Source organism: Nannobrachium achirus (assembly GCF_963921795.1).
Source record: "Nannobrachium achirus genome assembly, chromosome: 8".
Taxonomy (NCBI): domain Eukaryota; kingdom Metazoa; phylum Chordata; class Actinopteri; order Myctophiformes; family Myctophidae; genus Nannobrachium; species Nannobrachium achirus.
In genome coordinates, this window is record NC_137817.1 from 6,866,931 (window position 1) to 6,891,930 (window position 25,000).

A 25,000-nucleotide genomic window follows, 5' to 3' on the forward strand; every position below is an offset into this window, starting at 1 on the left:
ATACAGGTTTTAGCCTAAACAACTACTCAGATATTGAAATTTCATGTTCTGTCTGTCTCTAATTCCAAGCCATTTCAGATGCAATACCAAAATGCCCTTTGTTGGCAACGGGTCTTTGGTCTAAAATTGGAAGGATGCAAAGAATATTAGAGAACCACGATGAGAACCATGTAGTGTCAATTGTAATCTTCTCTGTATCGTTCCAATTTTTGCACCACTTTACCTCATGGTTCCACCTCATATATATATAGTCTCAATAGAATATAGCCTCCCAAAAGGTGCCGCCCCCTTCTCGAGGATAAGAAATGAGCCCCCTCCCCCTGTGACATAGAATGGGGCCCGATTTCAAAAGAGTACCGTTCAGAGTTCAGACACGCCCATTCAGAAATCACTGAAATGAAAGGCAAGGCTTAGAGTTAATGAATTGTTGTTGTTGTTTGTTTTGTTTTGTTTTTTTGACTGGAAGAGACACTGGGAAGACCAAAAAACAAGAAAAAAAAATGAAAATTTGAAATTCATGGTGGGACCCCTTTAACACTTTGCTAGCCGAAATAGAATGGCTGTTGATAGATTAGCCGTGAAATTTCTATTATTGTATTATGATCTGAGACATAATATTATGTTTATAAACATGAGCCCGCCACCCCTCCTTCTTGGACGGCGCCGTTGTTTTTTCTTTTTTTTCAATCCCCAGGTCGTTAGCTCACCGTGATTATCTGGATCTCCATTGGGATAGAGTGGCAGTTTTGGCCGAGGCATCTTCTCCCCGTGTGTTTCGTGTGCGCGATCCGTGCACATATAATCCAAGCATATAATCCAAGAATGACTGAACAGTCGATGTGACCATTTTGGCTAGCTTAGCCCTTAGCACTCCAGCTATGCTAATGTTATCGTCTAAACAGTAAACGGAGGCTGCTGGGAAGCCTCTGGAAGGAATGGACCTGACGTCACTTCTGCTTCATGTCAGACGAGCCATGCGCTATCGATGGACGAGTGGTGACTAGGGAAGGTTAGACGATCGCCGATTTTCGGATAAAAATCTTTTATTTCGTTTTTAATGACCCAGTACGGTAAAAGACGGCGCGACTGAGACTCCTTGCTCAGATGTCCGGTATATTCCGGTTTTAATATTAAGGGGCTCCCCGTGGCTTGCAAAGTGTTAACATATTTTGTTCTCTTTCCCACAGCATGATGCTCAACCTTCTCAATCAGAGCCAGAGTCAGAAGAGTGGTATCCTAGCACTGATACAGTGCACGATGATTCCTTGTTGATGTCGGTGAGTCTCCCAATCTTCTCTTCAATCAATCAAACAAACCCGTGGGCCTAAATGTTCCGAAAAGTGCTGCACCGAAAATAAACTCACATACGCACTTGATACACTGTTGAAGAGTTTATTGGCAGTTTGCAATAGAAAAGAGTACAGTTTTGTGACAGCACAAATCACTGGTACAAGGTCAACTAAAAGGAGATCCGTGTCCTGCATAAACTTGGTCGCGGTCGCTCCATTTATCAAATTGTTTAGATATTGTTACAGAGTATTTCTACGTGGTGGAATGTCTACTTTGACTTAATGAATTTAATCAATTAAGTCAGACATCGGAATACCTCTTCCGTCACTGTTAATGTCATTTAGCCAAACATTCAGTTGAATAGAAGCAGACCTATAGGTCATACATTGTATCACATACTGTAATCTTGTGAATTCACAGCATTCATATCTTTGACAGGATACAGTAGCACTGCATTCCCCAACCCCCCCTAATTATATCCTCCACACTTACAACATGTCATGTTAGCTAATGATTGGCTTTCAACACGTAAATGTGCCTGCTTACCTCCCACCCCCTATTTCACTCTCTCACACGCACACACGCACGCACACACACACACACACACACACACACACACACACACACACACACACACACACACACACACACACACACAGTGTACAGTATGGTGTGTGTACAGTATGTATTAATATTCATAGAAATTGCGGTTGGAATGAAGCATTTTAAATGACATGCCTCCACGCTCACACGCGCTGTGTGTGTGTGTGTGTGTGTGTGTGTGTGTGTGTGTGTGTGTGTGTGTGTGTGTGTGTGCGTGCGTGCGTGCGTGCGTGCGTGCATGCGTGTGTGTAAGGACAGTGGGTATTATATAATCAAAACAATTTGTACGCAGTGGTGTGTGCTATAGTGGTTTTTCTGCCTGGATTGATGGTAATTGTGTGTGTTTGTGTGCATGCGTGCGTGCGTGCGAGCATGTACATTATAGATATCCTCTGATGTCTGATATATCATTCTGTCGGGTGCTTTGGGGGGAGAAAGAAAAGAAAGATCTGAAAAGATAACAATTAGCTGCTTATCTGAACACGTACAAAGTAGGCTACATTTTTATTCAATTTGTCGTTGCAGTAAATTAAAAATTAAAGCATGTAAAACCTTGCTTTTAATTATGATCATGTTGAGTTGAAAGCCCATTCCCACTACAGTGAGCTCCTTCTTAAGATGAGACAATATTATCATTCATGTTTAAATAAATGTTGACAAGCAATGCCTTATGGATATGGGTATGTTTAACCCAAGCTTATACCAAGCTTCTAAATCAGCAATGTTCTGGCAAGCTGAAAGGCATCGATCCGCCATTACTGTTTACGCTTTGGACGACAACACTTCCGGGTAAATCTACAGTAGGGAATTGTGAGCGCGATCTACTTCCGGCCTTCAAAATAAGAGACTGGCCGCGGACAGAGCAGGCAGCCGGCAGCTTGGATTTTTAACCCTTTCATGTCTGGAGCACTAAATGGGTTAAACGATAAAATCGGTTGTGGGTGCTGCAGGACTCACCGAAATCGCGGTTGGCACCGAACCGAATCTGTCATTTGTCGTGATATAATTAAGAGTGTCACTCAGTGGTTGTCCAAATGCCCCCTATAGTCCCGCGTTGCCACACTGTTGACTCTGCGATTTGCAAATGCTCCCATCATACAGTCTGGGGCATCGTAAGAAGAACGGTTAAAACGGAAGTGAAGCCTCCTCGTCACTTCCGTTTCCGTCTCACATCGCGCACATTTATCGTTATATAAATAAAAATCATCTAAACATGTTTAGCTTGCTGCTTAGCAGAAATTACATTTTAAAATATATTTTCTTGAACGGTAATGCCAGTTTCCATTACTCGCCGTTCGGGAGCTGTAGTTCCAGACTCTATATAGCATTCAGAGATTGTGGAATAGGTGTCTGGCTACTAACAGATCTGTAACTAGGAGAGTTAACTCTCAGAGTTATGGGGGTCATTGAAATGAAAACCTTTGAGGACCACTGGTGTAACTCACAAGCAGGGGTGTCGCACCAAATTCTGGGCCCTGGGTACATGGATTCAATCACATTTTGTGCTTTAACTATTGAAAAATAGCAGATATACAAGCTCACAGCGAGTGCCGCGCTGCGAGCTTGTAGATCTGCTATTTTTGAAAAATCTTGAAAGTTTGTACAAGTCTTTGAATATTTCAAATCCTTTTAAGGTTTTTTGAAAAACCTATGTTTCTATGCCAGTGGTGCTCAAACCTTTTCATGTGAAAGACCCCCAAAATGATATGTATTTGGCCACAGACCCCCATCTCAAAATATTTCGATCCAGGGACCCCCCAGAAGCAAAATTTGAGTTACAAATGTTCGCTTAAAAAATACACATAATGGTTTGCACACATTTGCACAGCTTTTCAAAAATAGCAGATCTATAAGCTCGCAGTGCGGCACACCGGCCGGGCTGTGAGCTTGTAGATCTGCTATTTTTCAATAGCTAAAATAATTAAGGCCCCTCCACCTTGTGATGCCCCTGCTCGCAATCTCCGACATGCCCACTTTATTGCATTTGGTGAATGACCGCACTGTGAACAATGTCTGGCAGATGCTGCTGTGCATTCAGCAGTACCTGCAGAGAGCTGCTGGTGTACCTGGTGCTTCCAGGGGGCCCACCGGTCCCCTCGTCCCACCGCAGGGCAGGTGCTGGGTAAACAGGCTCCATACACCGCCTATTCCCTGAACATTGGGTAAACAGGCTCCATACACCACCTATTCCCTGAACATATGGACATGCGTGTGGTCCTTTATGACAATTACAAACAGTGCATGGCAGGACAGATGTTTCTCATTCGTGCCTGCTGTGTCGATTATAAAGTAAGTGAAATGTCTCTCTAAGGATCACATGCCGCGATGCCAAAATGTCTCTCTAAGGATCACATGCCGTGACGCCGCGGTGCCAAAATGTGTTCCCTGACTGTGCATTTGAATGATTGATTATTTTTATTAGACAAAAATGGAGATATTCTGTCGGGTGCTTTTGGGGGAGAAAGACAAGAAATATCTGAAAAGATAACAATTAGCTGCTTATCTGAACACGTACAAAGTAGGCTACTATTTACATAGTCTGGGATCACTTCACTTTTCGGGCTTGTAACCGGTCTGGAGCGGAAACCACAAAACGTCATGTTGTAGTACTCAAAGGAGTGGACTACAATTTGGCCGGAACTATCCACCGGAATCAGTTTTAACCCAAAATAATTCCCCTGCGCTCAAGGACACACTTCTAGGGCCTACCTAATAAAGTCCTTGATGCGGAGTAGTTTTGCTTTTGAAAGATTTGTTTGGTATATGCATCTTTTAGTCCAACTCGTAGCGACTGGAAAGCATTTTAATAGAGATTGGGTAAACAAACGGAGGGAACCAAATCAAAGCGACGCCGCTTCTTCTAGTGGTTTCCGCGCTTTAGGCGGAAACGAAACGGCCTGTTGTGAACGAACGAGGTTACTATTTACATAAATAACATACTGTGATGCCGTGGTGCCAAAATGTGTTCCATGACGGTGCATTTGATTGATTGATTGATTGATTGATTGATTGATTGATTGATTGATTATTTTATTAGATAAAAATGGAGAACAGTACAAGTATGGTCAATACAATGTAGTACAGTACAAGACAGTTAAACACCCTGCCTAAAAGGAACATCCCAAATAAGAGCTTTTACAGTCTTTTTTTTTTTACATTGGAAGCCCTCTGTATATGTCATTCATGGACATAATAAATAGCAAGCAAAGAAAACATTCAATATTATCGCAGTTATAAAAACACTATATGTACAGGATGTACATGCGTGCATGCGTGCGTGCATGCATGCGCGTGTTTTTGGACCCATAAAAAGTGTGTGTTTTACAGTGGTTGAAAGTAACTAAGTGCATTGACTCAAGTACTGTACTTGTGTACCATATCATTTTGATAATAATTTGTAATTTTTTATCTTGTCAATCGGTTATTTGCAGCGAAAACTTTCCCCACAATAACAAATAACAAAAGATACACTAGCATAGAGCCCTCAGGGACTCCGGTCAAGCATTATGGGGTTTAATGAAGCATTCTAAAATGGCTAGTTCCATTCCTTGCTTCTGATTGGCTGGTTTCCCTTAATTGCTGTATATGAGACTACAACCCACACCTTGAATCAGTTTATATCAAACCCAGGTGTGTTATTTCTTTCCACAGTGTTCCACAGTGCACCAATTATCTGCACCTGTGTTGTTTTTGCAGCCTGGCCGGGAACTACTTTCTTGTAGCTGGGGACTACTTTCTTGCAGAGCAGACCTTATAGTGTAGTATTTATTAGTGAAATAGAACAGTTTTAATTGGTACATGTCTATGATTTTTCATGTTGCCATATTGTGACCGTTTTAGAAAAGCAATAAGCCACGCGAGCCTTGTGGTTACCTGTATTTTACACCGGCTGAGAGGGTTAATTCACCCTTTGTCAAGTCCCGCCCATTGTCCTGCCCCTCTCCACACCCATTGGTTGCTGTGTCTTGGTGGGACATTCAGTGGGACATTCCATCCACTGCCATGTTAATTCAGTTGCTTCATATTGTTATTCTGTGTGCTCAATTCTAATTTCAAACTTTGTTTCAGTCAATTGGAGCTGCTCAGTGGCAGTATAGCGAATCAGCATGTTTTTAAATGTTTTTATTTCTCCAAAAATTATGTTTTAGCTAATTCAACATAAAAAAGGCGGAACCAGGGCGGGACAAGGCAGATAGAGCCTGCTGGTTGGTCAGTCAGGGACCAACCAGGAGGCTAACAAAGGGTGAATTGGAGACACTCGATTGTGCCTTGTGTCTCCCTATGCCTCTAAGCCGGTGTAAAATACCAGGTGACCACTCACCTCAGATTCAGATTGATATGATATATGATATAGTACTTTATTGTCAGTTCACACTGAAATTTGTCTTGCGACACAGCAGCCATGTATGCGACACATAACATATATACAAACATTTTAACACATGTAACAAAAACAAGACAGGTTTACATACATAAGGATAATATAGACAAGAGCAGTGTCCACCGCCAAGCCTACCTATGGTCAAACTCTTGATTAAGCCTTAAAGTCGACTGATGGACAAAGGACCTTTTTAGTCTGACCTTATTGTATTCTGGAACACCATATCTCCTTCCTAAAGGCAGCAACCTATATTCTCTATGCAACACATGGCTACTATTAGAGGTAATATTTCTTGCCAACCTTAGAATGCTGTTATCATACGTAGTCGTATATAGCCTCTGAAGTGGTTGTCCAACTATCTTCGAACAAATGTTCAGTTGTTGCAGCAGTTGTGACTTAAGGGCTGCAGACAAGCATCCATACCAGGTGGTACTACAGTACTGAAGAACACTCATAATGACAGACGTGAAAAACATAAGAAGAATCTGTCTACTAGCACCAAATGATCTTAAACGGCGAAGGAAGTAGATTCTTTGCTTTGTTTTCTTACACACAGATTCAATCTGATCTTTCCATGACAAAAGATGGTCTATTACTACTCCGAGGTACGTATACGAACATACCTGGTTGATCTGTTCACCATGAATAGTAATGGGAGATCTGTGTGTATCTGGTGGTGCACCAAAAACAATCTCTTATGTCTTTTTTGTGTTAATGATGAGAGCGTTGTTATCACTCCATTCAACCACCTTATTTACTCTGAGTTGGTGCAGTCCAGGATCACTGGAACTATCTAAGAGTGAAATTAAAACTGTATCATCAGAGTACTTTAGAATGTGTTGGTCTGGTTCGTTAGTACGACATTCAGACAGACATTCCTCAGTACGACAGCTGTCAGTATAAAGGGTGAAAAGTATAGCTGAGCTTACACAACCTTGGGGGGCCCCAACATTAGTAGTTACTGCTGAGGAGAGGGTTCCGTTCACTTTCACCCTCTGTACCCTGTTGGTGAGAAAGGCAGCATACCAGTGTATTAAGTATGGATTCAGTTCCAACTGCACCATCTTTGACACTAGTATATCAGACTGTATTGTGTTGAAAGCTGAAGAAAAGTCTAAGAACAGCACCCTTGCATGATTCATGTTAGACTTATCTAGGTGTTTTGTAATTAAGTGGACTAGTGTGACATCCGCATCCTCTGTACCGCAACCTTTCTTGTATGCAAACTGGCAGGGGTCGAATTTGTCTTTGGTCATACTAACAAGATGGTGCAAGAGTATTCTTTCTAGTGATTTCATAATCACTGAAGTGAGAGCTATGGTCTATAATCCTTATGTTCTTTTGGACATTGGATTTTAGGCAGTGGTTTTATGTATGATGTTTTCCAAGGCAGAGGAATTGTGTGTGTGTCTACAGAGGTTTGAAATAATGGTTGCCACACTGGAGCCAACTCAGATGCAAAACTTTTGAGGAGAAAAGCACTGCACTCGTCCGGCCCATTAGCTTTCCTCGTGTTAGTACACTGAAACACTAAAAAGACTAAAGATTACTTTATTAACCATTGTGTAATACACATAGGAATTTGCTTTGGCATACTACATTTTTGCATTCAAACAGAACGCAACACGTAGTCACCACAGCAGCAATGGGCGAAGCTATCTTGGAGAACCTGCACAACAATTCAGGGCGGTCAAGCGACCGCCTTCGTTGTGGCTTATACCAAAAAACAAGAAGAAAATGAAAAATTTGAAATTCATGTTGGGACCCCTTTAAACTCTGATCCATTGTGATCTTTGTTCCCCCATTCACTGCAGGACTACTACAGTACCGGGAAGGACGCAGCCACCGTGCCCGCTACGAGGAAGGTCCCGACCACTGTCTCCGGAACGGGGAAGGTAGGGAGGGGACCATAATTGTTATCATCGTTTATCGTGATAAAAATCACTCACAAAAATCATATCGTGGAGATGAAATTATCCTCAGTCATGCACTGGGATCAATTCACCTTTTATTTGCCGAGCTGCATATCCAGTATCATTTAAACAGTATCTTTTCATTCTGCCAAATGTCTTTGCCAAAAAATAGCCGATCTACAAGCACACAACGGGTTGCAAGCTTGTGGATCTGCAATTTTTTGGCAAATGTTTCGCCCCAGGATAATGTCCGTTGGGGATATTTTGATTATCGCGATAATGTCGCGAATCGCAATTTCTTTGGTCACAATAATCTTGACATGAAATTTTCATATCGCCATCCCTAGGGGAAGGTTCCGACCACTGTCTCCACTACTGTGAAGGTCCTGGCCACAGTCTCCGGTACTGGGAAGGTCCCAGCCACAGTCTCCAGCAGGCACGTGCACACATACAGTAGACATCAAAGGGGGCTTGAGCCCCTGCCCTTTTATCCGCCTGTAAAAAGTGCCCTCTCCAGACCATGAATGCAGTTTTTACTATGGTGAAAGAAATGCAAATGCCCCCTTCCCATGCCATACCTGAAGGCAGCATTCAAGAGAATTGCCTTGTCCAAACTCTACTGAACTTGAATGCAGCATCTTATGTTGAAAGAATTTCCCTCTATGTGTAGAAATCCATGCCGTTACGCCACATCTCCAGTTTTGACTTGATTGCGACCGTAGGTCGCAGTTTACTGTGAGAAACGGCACAGCTTGTCCGCGTCCGTCTGGACGTGTACACTTTTTTACAGTCTATGGGTTTGTCGCTCTGACATCATGCTCTGATGTCACCGTGATGTCACGGGAAGCACTTTTAACAGTCTTTTTTGTTGATACGCCTGACACTGTGGTTCCCCTGACATCACTGTGACATCACCAGTGTTGGGAAGAACGTCGTTACTTGTAATGGCGTTACGTAACGAAACTACTTTTCTCGGTAACTAATAACAACAGATTGATTGCCAGGCCACGTAATGCAAGTGCTAGCTAGATATGAAACATGCTTGATCAATGATGCTTTCCATCGCAACCTTTGAGTCTGTTAGTCAGTGTTGCACAGCAGTACTACGATAAGTGTGCAACTTGGTTTGAAAAAGGCTACAATGAATATATGCCTGTCAACATTTCTACACATAATCTTTAGCTTTATTGTTCCACTGCATTTCTATGCATAATTGCTACAATGACAGGGAGTTGTCTTTTCTCTTTATAAGGTCCCCCTAAAAACAAAAAAAGTGTAACTGACTTTTTCCAGAATGCTTCGTTTTGATTACATATATTTTTTAGTAAAGTAAGGTAACTAGTAACTAGTTACTTTTATAATTTAGTAACTAGTAACGTAACTAGTTACTTTTTCAGAGCATTAACTAGTAAAGTAATAAGTTACTTTTTTAAAGTAACTTGCCCAACACTGGACATCACAGGTGAAATCACAGTGATATCAGATACTCAGAGCAGGGATCTCCATATATGGGCATAAAAGGGATTCTGTTAGGGATCTCCATATATGGGCATAAAAGGGATTGTATCTCAGATGATGCCCTGTTAGGAGTACTACACTAACATAATCCATGCATATATGGCCAAGACTGATGGCCTTAGGCGTCTTACTGGTTATGGTTAGTTCAGTGTGGTATCAAGCACCGAAAATACATTTTCGATATTTTCACCAAAAGGCCCTTTTAGATATATGTCAGCCCCTGCCTCTCTAACATTCTGTGCACGTCCCTGCATGTCTCCAGTACTGGGAAGGTCCCGGCCACAGCGTCCGGTACGGGGAAGGTCCCGGACACAGCGTCCGGTACGGGGAAGGTCCCGGACACAGCGTCCGGTACGGGGAAGGTCCCGGACACAGCGTCCGGTACGGGGAAGGGCGATCCGGTGGTCGCCACTGGGACCGAGCGGCCGCTCTCCTCGGCGGACGAGTTGGACCGCACCATCGCCCACTTCGACACGGTGGAGCAGCTGCTGCGTACGCTCAACCCGGACACCTGGAGGCTGGACCTGCAGAGCATCTACACGCACACACACATCCACTACCGCTCCAGAGCCTACCTTCTATCCAGCAGGCACAATAAAGGTACGCGCATGCACACACACACACACACACACACAAGGGCATTAACCAAAAAGTCGACAAGTCAGTACAAAAGTCGACTCCCACCAGGGGAAAAAAATTAAAACTAACTAAAAACTATTTTTTTCATCAAACATTAGGATTGCTTATTGTCAAGGACGGAATGATTCGCTCCTTTTCCAACTGTGTTTTTTCAATGGAATTAAGCACAGGGTTTCGGGTTTCAACCCCCGTTCACACATTGTTCATCAAACAATAAAGTCGATTTCAACTTAACTTTTTACTCAAGTCAAGTCGACTTGCAGAAATCACAAGTCGTTAATGCCCTAACACACACACACACACACACACACACACACACACAGACACACACACACACACACACACACACACACACACACACACACACACACACTGTTTTTTTAGATAGTCACTGTGCCAATCAACATACATTTTAATGACACTCAATTAAAATGGACAATGTTATAACGATCATTAGACTACCTCCCCAGTCAAAGTTCAGACTTTTAATGAATGTAGAATAGCGTGCAGGGTGTAATTTGCTGCAATTTAGGTGAGTTCTCTCTAGGTCGTCCTCAGACGAGCCCTCCATCGTTGTTTCCAGTCATCTCGGTTCTCCATACATCTGGCCAGCTCATTGGTGTTCTGTGTCCCTACGTCTTCCTTGAGTACGTCCACGTATGTTTTTGTGGGACGTCCTCGCGACCGGTGCCCATGTGTTGGCTCCCACAGTACCAATTTGCTGGCTGGAAGCTCCTGGTGTCTTTGGCAGTGTCCTGCTAGTCTCATTCTTCTGGTGGCAATTTTCTCGCTTACCCTTGGTATTCCCTCATACAGGCTCCTGTTGGTAACATGTGCCCTCCTGTTGATGTTGACTACTGCACGCAACATTCTAGTGTAGCACCCATCTAGAGACTTCTGCAGGGTTGGCTTCAGGGTCCAGCATTCACTGCCATAGAGGAGAACAGACTCCACTGTTGCAAAGAAGAAGCTAAGTTTGATTTGGCGGGGGAGGCTAGAGTTCCATACACTGTTCATGCCGTTCAGGGCCCTCCAAGCGAGTGCCTTCCTTACTTTAAGGTCTTTCTCAGTTGAGTCGACCCATGCGCCCAGGTACTTGAAGTCCTTGACTTCCTTCAACACAGCTCCTTCTGTTGTTGTCAGAGGTGAGTGATCAGGTAGGTTATAGGTGATAACCTCAGTTTTCTTAGCATTTAGCCTGAGACCAACTTTGGCACACTCTATCTCCACCCTGTTCAGGAGTTCTTGTGCTTGTTCCATGCTGTCGGAGAGCAGGCTGATGTCGTCCGCATAGTCCAGGTCTGTCAGAACTACTGCGGGATGCCGCCTTGACCTCCTTGGTGTTAGCGTGAAGCCAAGCTCTTGTTCTCGTCCACCTATGGCTTTCCTGAGCGCATAATCTAGAACTATGATGAAGAGGTAGGGGGCTAGGGTGTCTCCTTGCATTACACCAGCTCGGATGTCAAACACCTCACTGCTGCCATCTGGGGTCACCACTTAGGCCCTTGTTCTTGCGTACATGGTCTCGATAGCCCGGAGAATGTTGGGAGGGACATTGTAGGCCTCAAGGATCTTCACCATCTTGCTTCTGTGGATAGAATCAAAAGCCTTTTTGAAGTCAATGAAGCACAGTACAGCTGCTAGCTTTTTCACCTACTCTATTAATCTCCTTAATGCCAGGATCTGTCATCTGTGCTACGGTTGTTTTCTCCTCTCGAAAACCATTTTGGTTCTCTCTCAGGTGAGGGTCGATGGCATGCCGTATCCTGTTCAGTATCATTCGGTTGAAGACCTTAGCAGTGATACATGTCAGGCTGATGCCTCTGTAGTTGTCTGGCTTTGAGAGGTCCCCAGCTTTAGGCACCGGGATGATGTTAGACAGAGACCATATTTCAGGTTGCTTGTTGTGCTGTAGAGCATTGTTGCAAAAGTCTAGGATGAGGTTGTCTAGGTCGCAGTTCTTCAAGACCTCTGGAGGTATGCCATCCGGCCCAGCGCTTTTTCCCTCTCTCAGGGTGGATTTTGCCCTGGCGAGCTCGCTGATTGTGAAGGGTCCATCATCGATGTTCAGGCCCTGGAGGACTGCTGTTATATTTTCCTCCTCTCCCTCTTCCACTGATGAGTTACCGGTACTTTAAAAACAATATTTGATTTTAAAACTCTCAAACTTCTGCCAGTGTGCCAGTGATCACCCTCCCCTCCCCTGTGCCAATGTTGGCACCCGTGCCTAAGGTTGCCTACCCCCTAGTTTACAGGTTAGGCATTTAGCAGACACTCTTAATCCAGAGCGACTTACAATAAGCAGAGCAATACATCAATACAATAAGCAAGGTAATAATACACCAATACATTATCCATCCATCCATCCATCCATCCATCCATCCATCCATCCATCCATCCATACATCCATACATCCATCCATACATCCATCTTCAACCGCTTATCCGCAATCGGGTCGTGGGGGGTAACAGTTCCAACTGAGATTTCCAGATTTCCTTATCCCGAGCAACTTCCTCCACTCCCTCTGGGAGTATACTACCGAGGCGTTCCCAAGCCAGTTTGGAGATTAATTGCGTAGAAATATCAATCTAGAAAAAATAACGTAGGTATAGGGAGTGAATCTGTTGTTTTAAGTGCGACAGGAAGTTTATTCCACTGTTTGGGGGCCAGGAGGGCGAATTGTCGAGGACACACGCACGCTGCACGCACACGCACACGCACATGCACACACACACACACACACACACACACACACACACGCACACACACAAAATAAAATAAGGCAATGTTTTGGTCAATAAACCCTCTTCATACCATCCAGTAAAGAAATTGCCCGCTGCGCGCGTGCATAAGAGCCACTTTAAACCAGCCAGTGTGTACTGTTTTCTGCAGACACTTCCACCCAGCGGGGGAATAGATCATGATGAAGGATTTCACTGTCGTTGTGTGGAAACCTCGTATCTTCATAGTTCAGCTTTTTTTGTGTATTTTTCCGTGCACTCTACCCGTACGTCTCATAACTGTGTCGCACAGACATACAGTAGCTTATCTCACAACGCATCACATCGCTGTGAGCTTGCTGATTGGCTATTTTAGCTCATTTTGACAGATTTGTGAAAGTGGCAATGGTCAAAGTGAGCCCTGTGGGAGTTTATAGATATTTCACAAATGTAAAGTAAGAACTAAATGATTTTGACAAAAGAAATCGCAGTTTACGATATTATCGTGATTTACAATATTATCGTGATAATCAAGATCCATTATCCTGGGGCGGAACATTTTGATAGAGAGTGAAAAAAAGACTATCAAGTACGTATATATATTATAAGTACCTCTTACCAATATTATAGTGGGTTTAAATGGTACCGGATCTGCAGCTCGGCTAATACAAAGTTGAAAATTGATCCCAGTGCATGACGGAGGACGATATCACGATAAATTAAATCTCCACGATACGATTATCGTGATACACGATTATATCGCCCCATGCATCCCTAGTACTTGGTTTGTACTTTGTTTCCGTGTCCTGGACAGGGGCGTCACAAGGGGGAGGAAAGTGGGACTGAGTTACCAGGGCCCAAGGTGGAGGGGCCCTAATAACTTTATCTATTGAAAAATAGCAGATCTACAAGCTCACTGCGCGGCACCGAGTGCCGCGCTGCGAGCTTGTAGATCTGCTATTTTTTTTTAAAGTTGTGAAAATTTGTGAAAATCTTTGAATATATGTATTTTTTAAGCGAACATTTCTAACTCAAATTTTGCTTCTGGGGGGTCCCTGGAACTAAATATTTTGAGATTGGGGTCCGTGGCCAAATATTATCATCTTGGGGGTCCTTGACATAGGTTTCTTGCACACATTTTCATGATTTTTCAAAAATAGCAGATCTACAAGCTCGCATCGCGGCACTCGGTGCCGCGCTGTGAGCTTGTATATCTGCTAGTTTTCAATAGTTAACATTCATGGGGGGCCCGCAGTGAATCCTTGTACCCAGGGCCCAGAATTTGGTGTGACGCTCCTGGTCCTGGACTGTGCTGGACATACAAGGTTTCCACCTGACACAGACGACGATTTCCCCTCATCACTATCCACTCAGCAGAAATAACTCCCGGGACATAAACTCCACAATGGTTGTTTTCTTTCACAAACCTACATTATCATATATATTGATTCCTTTCCCCCCCCACTTTTTGAATTGTATTAGTTTTTCATATCATGACTAGGACATAACATAAATCGTCTAGAAGAATAAAATGAGACATACGGTACTACGTAGCAACTTGACAAAACAGAATTACATCTGTACTGGAGTCATAAAGCTTACACGCACACATAAACAAACAAGGGTGTCACAAGGGGGGGGGAGTGGGACTGAGTTACTGGGGCCCAAGGTGGAGGGGCCTGGAATTATTGTATACTTTAAAGGGCCACTTCACCTCTGGGACAACTAGATCTTATTTTATTGTGATGCATTAATTGTGATGCATTTTGCATCATCATGCTGCATCATATGATGCAAAACGCATCACTAGCACAGCTGAAATACTAAAATATCTCAAAACACAGATTGAACACAAAGAATAACTCAGGATTGTGTTGATTGTGTCCCAAACAACAATAAAATAAGATCTGGTTGTACCAGAGGTGAAGTGGCCCTTTAACTATTGAAAAATAGCAGATCTACAAGCTACAGCGCGGCACCGAGTGCAGCGCTGCGAGCTTGTAGATCTGTAGATCTGCTATGTTTGAAAAGTCGTGAAAATGTGTGCAAATCTTCGAACATATGTATTTTTTAAGATAAAACATTTGTAACTCAAATTTTGCTTCTGGGCAGTCCCTGGAAATAAATATTTTGAGATGGGGGTCCATGGCCAAATACATATCATTTTGGGGGTCCTTCACTTGAAAAAGTTTGAGCAAAACTGACATAGAAACATAGTGTTTTCAAAAAATACATACCGGTACATACATTCAAACGATTTTTCATATACAAGTTCACAAGCTTGTAGATCTGCTATGTTTCAATGGTTAATAATAATGCGTTCCCAGTCTGAATATGAAGAACTTTCATGGTGGGCCCGCAGTGACACCCATACGACTGCAAAAAAAGCGTAATTTTCGCTCTGATAGAAACCAATGGTGACGTCATCACTTCCCACCGTCTATTTTTTTTACCGTTCTATGGTCAAAACCGATCTTAAGTACACTATTTATTGTAGTATAGGGAGGTTAGCTCGATCTATGTTGTTATATTCACAAATGTATTCATCTTGTGCCTAACAAACTAGCTATGAGCTATTAGTTTCATCATTGTTTACTTGTCATGGAACTGTGTTTGATCTTAACATCTAATGTTTTCTAACATTAGCATTTCAAAGTACGTTTTAACAGATGAGAAACACATTTTGCACACAGGATTAAAAGGCCCAGTGACAGGTGTGTGGGTGGAGCAGCAACATGTAAGGAGAAGGAGACGCCTGCAAAATGTCTTCGCTTCCAATTCAGGATCAGAATTTAAAAAGTGCAAATGTTTATCTCTGCAAGCTCTCCAACAAGGGGTCCTTGGCCTGAAAACGTTTGAAGACCCCTGTCCTAAACCATATTACAATATAACCAGTAAGACTCCCTAATCGGGAGACCAGTAAGACTCCCTAATCGGGAGATAAGCGACCAATCTGTCGGTAGATAATGCCGGTCTTATATAAGGGTCATTTGTGTACGGTGTGATGTCATACTGATGTCAGCAGTGTGATGTCATACTGATGTCAGCAGCTATGTCTCTATATATGGAGTTATATGTTGTTCGTGTCCAAATATGGGGCTTGTGAGGTCAGACTTAGTGAGATTCGTCGGTTATCTCCATATATGGAGGGATGTGTTGGTTATCTCCATATCTGGAGATTCAACCTTCAACGTGTAACTATGGCTACCTAACGACTAGCCACATGACGTGAAGGTGAGTGAGGGTCTTTGTAACAGCCACCCCCAGATTTCCCGTGGAAATCTGTACAATATCGAGAAGGAACGGAAACTCTTAGTCAACTGGCCACCCCATCAAAGAGTAAAGGGACATCAAGGCCTCTCTCTTGTCAATGGGCTGGTGTCGGCCACCCCGTACGGGTTCTAGTCTGAGGTGATAGCCTGCCACCCCGTTAGTAGGCAGGGGTCCCGACAAGCCAAGGGGTCGATTGCACCAGCTTCCTCCTGCCGCGAAGGGTGCCAGCATGACTCACACCATCCTTCCTAGACGATTTTGACATCTTGTTACTAATCTGTTGGTAGATAATGCCGGTCTTATATAAGGGTCATTTGTGTACGGTGTGATGTCATACTGATGTCAGCAGTGTGATGTCATACTGATGCGGAGATATGAGCAGGGCAAAGGTGTGACGTGTGACTGACCGACGGACGGACGGCCGGTGGAGGTTTTGATACTAAACTGCGACCTGACGGTCGCAATAAGCGACCGTCAGGTCGCATACACAAACTTTAGAAGGTAATCCAGTTCTAGGCAAGACAGAAGGGGTGGACTTGCACATGACAGACGACCAGAGGGAGTTCTGTGCACGGCATCGAGTTATTCCCATAGGTCCATAGCTACCGATCCGACCAGATGTAGGCATGTATTGGCCCAGTTGTAAGGGGCATCGTGGCCTCTACGAGCAGCCCTCTAACTATTAGGAGCAGGAGGTGCATAAGCTGTGTTCCCTGACCGGGAATCGAACCCGGGCCGCGGCGGTGAGAGCGCCGAATCCTAACCACTAGACCATCAGGGAGACATAAGAGCACATGGGCTTACAGCCATCAAAGCACCCGGCAGGACAGTGTTTTGGCCGATATCGAAGACCACCACTAGAGGCAGTACAGTACTTACCACTATTGGTTTAGAAGCCTTGCAGGGACACAACTATTAAAACCCTCTGGCGTCTGTCATTTTGTTTTAAAATACAAAGTATCCTTTCTTGTCTGGGCGACTCCAGAGGACGAATCCTTCTTCTTGAAAGAGCACGGGGCTTTAAGGACTGTAATGTCAGTTAGTTGTAGCTGTTGCTGTAGCCTGTTGTTTAACAATAGGGAAGCACAACAGGCCCCCCTGACAGAGGCAGTCAGGCATAGGGATGGGTATCGTTCACCTCTGAATCGATACGATACATTTTTCGATACCTGGGAATCGATACGATACCTGTTTCGATACTGTTTTCGATACTTTTTTATTTATTATTATTATTATTATTAACTTTTTTCCATAGGCTATTTTACACACCACAATAGTATATTAAGGCCGCCTAAGACAGCCATTTTCATGTCAAGTAGTAGGCTTACTGTAGTTGATGGGACTACTATTACTGTTACTATGGCTGCTATTTTATATACAAGTGTTTGTCTGCAATAGAACACATTCTTTATACAGCTATTCTATGGCTATACTGTTGACGGTTTATTGTTTTTACTATTATTGTTATTATTATTATCATCATCATCTTACCTTATCTTAGTTTTTCTTATTATTATTATCACCTCGATCACAACATTGCATTTTGCTTCTTGTCCCTGAGTAGTGACAATAAAACCTTGTTTCTCTTTTTTCTTAAACCTCACATCAACAATTTGCGTTGCTGAATGCAACTCCATTGAACGCGAATGCGCGTTCGCATCTACTGCATACATGAACGTGCAGCATGGAGTTACACAGAGGCAGGGTGTCTGCCCTGCGCTGGCGAAACAAACACAAACATGCGTAAAAAGTTTGTTTCAACCGATCAATTACTTTTTCTAGGCGGTCGGAACTAAAGACACATGTACCGCCATACTACACATCTCTCCTGGGACTGTATTCTTTTTTTATACAAGGCTTTCACTTCTTCAACACGGAAAGGGTGAAAGCCAGACAGAGCAGCGAGCGGAGAGGGGGAGAGGCTATGGGGAATTAAGAGTAGCTCTGGTCCAGAGCGTTAGCGTGGGACTGGGGAAAGGTGACGATCGATGCTCACACAGTGTCACAGCTGGAGATCATAGACGTTGGATCATCATAATAATATTATTGGCTATTGTCGGATGTTTTCAGTTGTGGGCCATTTTCACAGTAACGCAACTACGCAAGTTTACTAAAGCAATTCAATGTTGTTACGGATGCGACCGGCCACGGGTACGTTCAAGAGTATCGAAACGAGGTACCGTTTGTTTTTACGTGAACCGATACTCGATAGTACCGACGTCATGCATTCGATACCAATAAAAGTACCGACTTCGGTACCCAACCCTAGTCAGGCATGGCAGATACTCACACCCCAAAGTGAGGTTTGGCCACAAAAGCCCTGCAGGGCACAGGGCCAGTGGCGCAATGGATAACGCGTCTGCCTACGGAGCAGAAGATTCTAGGTTCGACTCCTGGCTGGCTCGTAGTTTCCTCTTTTGAGAAGCAATGTTAAGGACTATCAAACTAGTCCTTAACATTGCTTTACATTACTATTTCCACTCAACAACTCTAAGGTATATTAATGACATAGTTAAATGTATAGGGCATATAGTGTATCTTCTGTTTTCTGTTTTTGTGGGGAAAGCTTTCGGTCGGCAAGCTCACAACATGTCACAGCTTTTCCAAGCTCACAACACGTCGCAGCTTTTCTGTGAACGCTTTCCCCACAATATGAATATAGCCTATTGAAAGCTTTCGCAGGAAACAGCCACTGGGGTTTAACTGGTTAATAAAATCTTCTGTAGAGGAACTGTGGAATTGACTGATGGGTAAAGACCTTTTAAGAGATTAAATGAAGACTAGTGGCCAATAAAACAGTTTATGTCGGTCCCTTACAGGTGTAGTGTGGTAGATAAACATCCATTTTCGTGCCCTTTCAACAGTGACACAAAATGCTTGCGCTTCATCACAGCTTCACAGCTGCCCTCTAATACAGAAAAACAATGCAAAAAGATGCCGGAGCAAGGTATTTTGACAGAAACGTTGCAAATGTAATTCACGTGTTTCAATATAGAGCAAGTGAAGACAGTTTGTGGGACAGGCACGTGCACACATAGACATCAAAGGGGGCTTGAGCCCCTGCCTTTTTACCCGTCTGTAAAAGGTGTCCTCTCCAGACCAAGAATACGTACCGAAAATAGCTCACAACTGCACGTCCCTGGTGTGAAAGTCTCCTTTTCTTTAAAAAGTACGCTTTAAGCCTTAATTCCTCCTAATTTTTCCAGTTGGGAGCAATGTGATACATGTTAAAAAAAAGTGCTAAAGTTAGGTCCAGTCTCTAATGGAGGTCAGATGTGTGGTGGGTCTGCAATGGCTGACACCAGTGGTGTAAAGTAACTAAGTACATTTACTTAAATAATATTTTGAGGTATTTGTACTTCACTTGAGTATTTTCAATTTCCAATACTTGTACTTCTACTGCACTGTCTCAGAGGCAAATATTGTACTTTTACTCCACTACATACAAACATTTTAAAACTTTAATTATTAGATACTTTGCAGATTTTGATTATTATTACAAAACATACATTACTCACTTCAGCACTATACATTTTGGCCATTTGAAAATAGCAGATCTACAAGCTCACAATGCGTTGCGTTGTGAGCTCCAGAGGGAGCGCACACAGTGATCTGATAACACAAACCCATATATGGGTAAATTCTCTTTCTACAACACTGCCACCCAGGTGTGGAATTCCTTGACTACCTCCCTTAAAACATGTAGCTCATCCTTCAAAACTGGCCTGAAAACTCACCTTTCAGGAGGCCAGAGAAGGAGGTAGTTATCACTTCTCCCATAGACAGGTGAAAACTCACCTTTCAGGAGGCCAGAGAAGGAGGTAGTTATCACTTCTCCCATAGACAGGTGAAAACTCACCTTTCAGGAGGCCAGAGAAGGAGGTAGTTATCACTTCTCCCATAGACAGGTGAAAACTCACCTTTCAGGAGGCCAGAGAAGGAGGTAGTTATCACTTCTCCCATAGACAGGTGAAAACTCACCTTTCAGGAGGCCAGAGAAGGAGGTAGTTATCACTTCTCCCATAGACAGGTGAAAACTCACCTTTCAGGAGGCCAGAGAAGGAGTTATCACTTCTCCCATAGACAGGCGAGAAGTGAGCACCCCCCCCCCCACCTTAGCCCCACCCCCTTGTTTCCCCTATCCTGTACATATGGTGTTTTTATAACTGCGATATTATTGAATGTTTTCTTTGCTTGCTATTTATTATGTCCATGAATTAAATATCGAGGGCTTCCAACGTAAAAAAAAAAAAGACTGCAAAAAGTCTTATTGGGGATGTTCCTTTTAGGCAGGGTGATTTAACTGTACTTGTACTGTACTACATTTCAATTGTATTGACTATACTTGTACTTGTACTCCATTTTTGTCTAATACAATATTCAATCAATCAATCAAACGCTGTAAAATGATCAAGTAGAAAACTACTACCAAAAAGTGTTTGAATATGGAGATAAGAGGTTTCTGCCCGACAGCGACGGTATTCTATACAGCACGTACTGTGGACCAAGAAGCTGCCGTTTCTTATGGATACATCCAGGATATATTGCACACAGCACTATATTTAGAGAATGGATGGATTTGATGTCAAGCTCCAATATTTACAGAGGAACAGGGAGAGTTACAGAAATAGAGAGAGAGAGAGAGAGAGAGAGAGAGAGAGAGAGATGAAAAGAAAGAGACAAAGTGGGAGGGAATATTTATCTACAATATATCTGAAATACCCCACCTGGCTACCTTTGATCAATTTCATCGGTTCAATATCGGGGTGGGGGGGGTGTGTAGTGTTGAACACATGAGTTCAACGGGGAAGTCTAGTTTGTGTAGGAAAGATGTCATGTTTTATATAAACCCTTCTAAGCCTAAATGGTTCTGCCGCCGGGCCCGCCGTGTATAACTGTTTTCTAACTTTTTTTTTTTTACTTTAAAAATTAATAATTTCCCGTGAAAAACCTGTATTTTTTGCGCGGGGGAAAAACGGAGTGGGGGGCCAGGTCTTTGATCTTGACCCCCTCCCAAAAATCTGTACGACGGCTTGCAGAGAAATTGCAGTATGTGTGTTATAACAACTTGACAGTGAAAGGAGAGTTTGGAGTCAGTTCACATCATGCGACAAGGCCTCTTGCATCCCAAAAACTGTGATGGAAAAATGTAAACAACCCCACAAAAGAAAAAAAGAAAGAAAACACATAACATTTGTGGTTCAAGCTCAGCACAAAATATTACACATGTGGTTGGTGACAAAATAATTGGTCTGGTTTCTTTAGCTTACTGAGCAAAGAGCCTCTATTTGCAAAAATAATTTAGCAGGCCGCATTGCCACTGATATTCTGCAGCCTGAATTATGAAGCTGTTTTTCTGGGCTGAGAGAGAGAGAGAGAGAGAGAGAGAGAGAGAGAGAGAGAGAGGTACAGTATGTATGAGGAGGAGACTCAGCGTGTGCGTGCGTGCGTGCGTGCGTGCGTGTGCGTGTTATAACTTATATATAACCAGACGGGAGGTGCCCACTGGCGTACACCATGCAAGATGGAAATGCTTTCCCCACCGGTTGTGCAATACCCATCGTACCTGTTGTCAGAGTACCTGTTGCACCTCTGTCTGTCTGTCTGTCTGTCTGTCTGTCTGTCTGGATAGGATAAGACAGGGGTCTTCAATGTTTTCAGGCCAAGGACGCCTTAGCTGAGAAGTAGATGAAGCAGGGACCCCAACAACCTGTTCATAGATTCCACATAGTTTAATTGTTTGACAGCACAATCACCAGTGTATTCTGTTACGTATGTTAGTGCGGGACGTCCTTGTGACCGGTGCCCATGTGTTGGTTCCCACAGCACCAGTTTACTGGCTGGCAGTGTCTTTGGCATGCAGTGTCCTGCAAGTCTCATTCTCCTGGCTGCTATTTTATCGCTAACATTTTTTCAGTTTATTTTAGATACCAGCAACATGCTAGCATCTCACACGCACGTGTGTGTGCGTGTGCGTGTGCGTGTGCGTGTGTGTGTGTGTGTGTGTGTGTGTGTGTGTGTGTGTGTGTGTGTGTTGCAGCGGTATGGGAGGTGGTTGCAAGGTGTTGCAGGTCTTTGATACTGTGTCACTCTCTAATTGGAAATTCAACCTGTGCAGTGGAGCGGAGATTTCACCACCGTCAGCAAGCTAGCTTTGTTTTCATTAAGGAGCAACCACACACACACATGCACGCGCACACACGCACGTACGCACGCACGCACGCACACACACACACACACACACACACACACACACGCACGCCTATCTCTGTCTCCATTAAAGATAGTAGGCGTGATAGTTATATTAATCGCGTTTGCAAGACACTGCAAGAAGCATAATCCCCCCCAACACACAATCACACACACACACACACACACACGCACACACACGCGCGCGCACACACACACACACACACACACACACACACACACACACACACACACACACACACACACACACACACACACACACACACACACACACACACACACACATCAGATAATAAAAACGATACTACATTATAGATAATATATGCAGTTCCCAATGCAAGTCTCTCTCTCTCTCTCTCTCTCTCTCTCTCTCTCTCTCTCTCTCTCTCTCTCTCTCTCTCTCTCTCTCTCTCCCTCTCATTGTCTCTCTCTATCAGGTCATAGTTCCACATCACTGCTTTCCTTAGATTACTCTTATCCCTCTAGAACAGAAATACACACACACGTATATACACAAAGCTGCGCATACGCACGCACGCCCACACACACAGACACACACACACCCCGACACACACACACACACACACACACACACACACACACACACACACACACACACGCACACGCACACGCGCGCACACAGCACATGTATCACTGTTACATCATGCAATGTAATGGATCTGCAGTCTTAGAGTACCTACTCCTCTGTATGCTGTTCCTGTCCCATAGGCCATAGTATGAAGACACAATCAGATGCGGAATCAATCTTTATTGTCACGTCACATTAAATCAGGTGGGTGAAATTCTTAATTGTGCAGGTTCATCAATATTGACGTTTTTAATAAGGAATAAACCCTTGAGATGAACCATCTCGTTTTCAAGGACATCCTCAAGGTACAGATAATTACATATCTGTGTAGGACAGAACAAACACAACTATACAAAACAAAACAACACTAAACTGAATAGGCTATATGCATGTACGCCATTTTGTTCTACTTCCGGGTGTCTTTCGACTTCCTTCACAGGTGTTACCAATGATACTAATGAAGGGCATGTTCCATTCTGGTCAAACAGAGTCAGGGTGCTGCTATTGTGCATGTTGGCTCACTGGAAACACTCTGCTACACCAGTGGTTCTCAAAGTGTCCTTGGGTTCCAAACGTCCCCATACAGGTGTGTAACTCTGACAGTGTACAAATGGAAGCAAATGGACCCGCAAGGGTCCATTTGATTCCATTTGTTGATTCCATTTGTACAGAGTTATGGGGGTCCTTGAAATTAAAGAACCACTGTACAATAAATCAAACAGAGCCTTCATTAGTATCATCAGTAACACCTCGGAAGTCGAAAGACACCCGGAAGTAGAACAAAATGACGTATATGCATAGAGTCTATTAAGAATGAACAAGACAAATCAAACAACATCAACCAGGGGGGACACAAAACAAACATACAACAACAAAAAGAGCACATATAAGAATCATTGCGTCAAAAGATCTGTCATCTATCTATAAATGCGAGAAGTCTCTGCGTGTCTGTCTGTCTGTGTGTCTGTAATCCGCGTATCTCGAGAACCGTTCGTCCCACCGGCTTCAGATTCGGCACGCGCGTTCCCCGCCGCGGCACGGAGTGCAGTGCCGGGTCTCGACCCGACCCGACGCGCGGTTTTCCCGAACCGGCGCGAAACGTTCGGAATCTCCTTATTTGATTGTTGGTTTATTTGGTTGATTGTTGACATCAGGCTGTTCCGGAGGAAATCGGCGAAAGCTCTGACTCATTGTGACATCACTTCATAAAAGGCTCTGACATCACGTACGCCACATGAGTCAACAAAAAATCTCTGTGAGTGTGTATGTATGTATGTAATCCGCGTATCTCGAGAACTGTTCGTCCCACGGGCACGCGCGTTCTCCATATATGGGCATAAAATGAATGCCCCCATATATGGGCATAAAATGGATTGCAGACAGACAGATACAGATATCTCCATATATGGACATAAATGGACAGAGGCAAACAGATGGTCAAAGATCTCCATATATGGGCATAAAATGGACGCAGACAGACAGATACAGATATCTCCATATATGGGCATAAATGGACACAGGCAAACAGATGTTCAAAACGGGTCCTATGACAACAGGTATAATGAGGTTTGCATTAAAGGGGGAACCGGCACTGTGTCTGCAACACAGTTGGAGGCACAGACAGATACTCCATATATGGGCATAAAATGGACGCAGATAGACAGATATCTCCATATATGGGCATAAAATGGACCCAGAACTATAACTGCAGTGATCTCCATATATGGACATAAAATGGACAGCGACATACAGACAGACAGATACAGATAACTCCATATATGGGCATAAATGGACACAGGCAGACAGATGGTCAAAACGGGTCCTATGAAAACAGGTATAATGGGGTTTGCATTAAAGGGCGGGG

General features: G+C 43.6%; 1 protein-coding gene across 1 annotated transcript in view; it reads left to right on the top strand.

Annotated features, from left to right (window-relative positions):
* The window catches only part of pdgfd (platelet derived growth factor d), a gene marked incomplete at both ends in the record, with an annotated part of 185,115 nt that overhangs the window by 137,233 nt on the left and 22,882 nt on the right, over positions 1 to 25,000 (top strand). The window contains 4 exons of the mRNA XM_080731167.1: positions 1,188 to 1,277; positions 8,089 to 8,169; positions 8,535 to 8,623; positions 9,968 to 10,305. Of these exons, the coding sequence (XP_080587293.1) occupies positions 1,188 to 1,277; positions 8,089 to 8,169; positions 8,535 to 8,623; positions 9,968 to 10,305 (598 nt within the window). The remainder of the gene's footprint in view (positions 1 to 1,187; positions 1,278 to 8,088; positions 8,170 to 8,534; positions 8,624 to 9,967; positions 10,306 to 25,000) is intronic.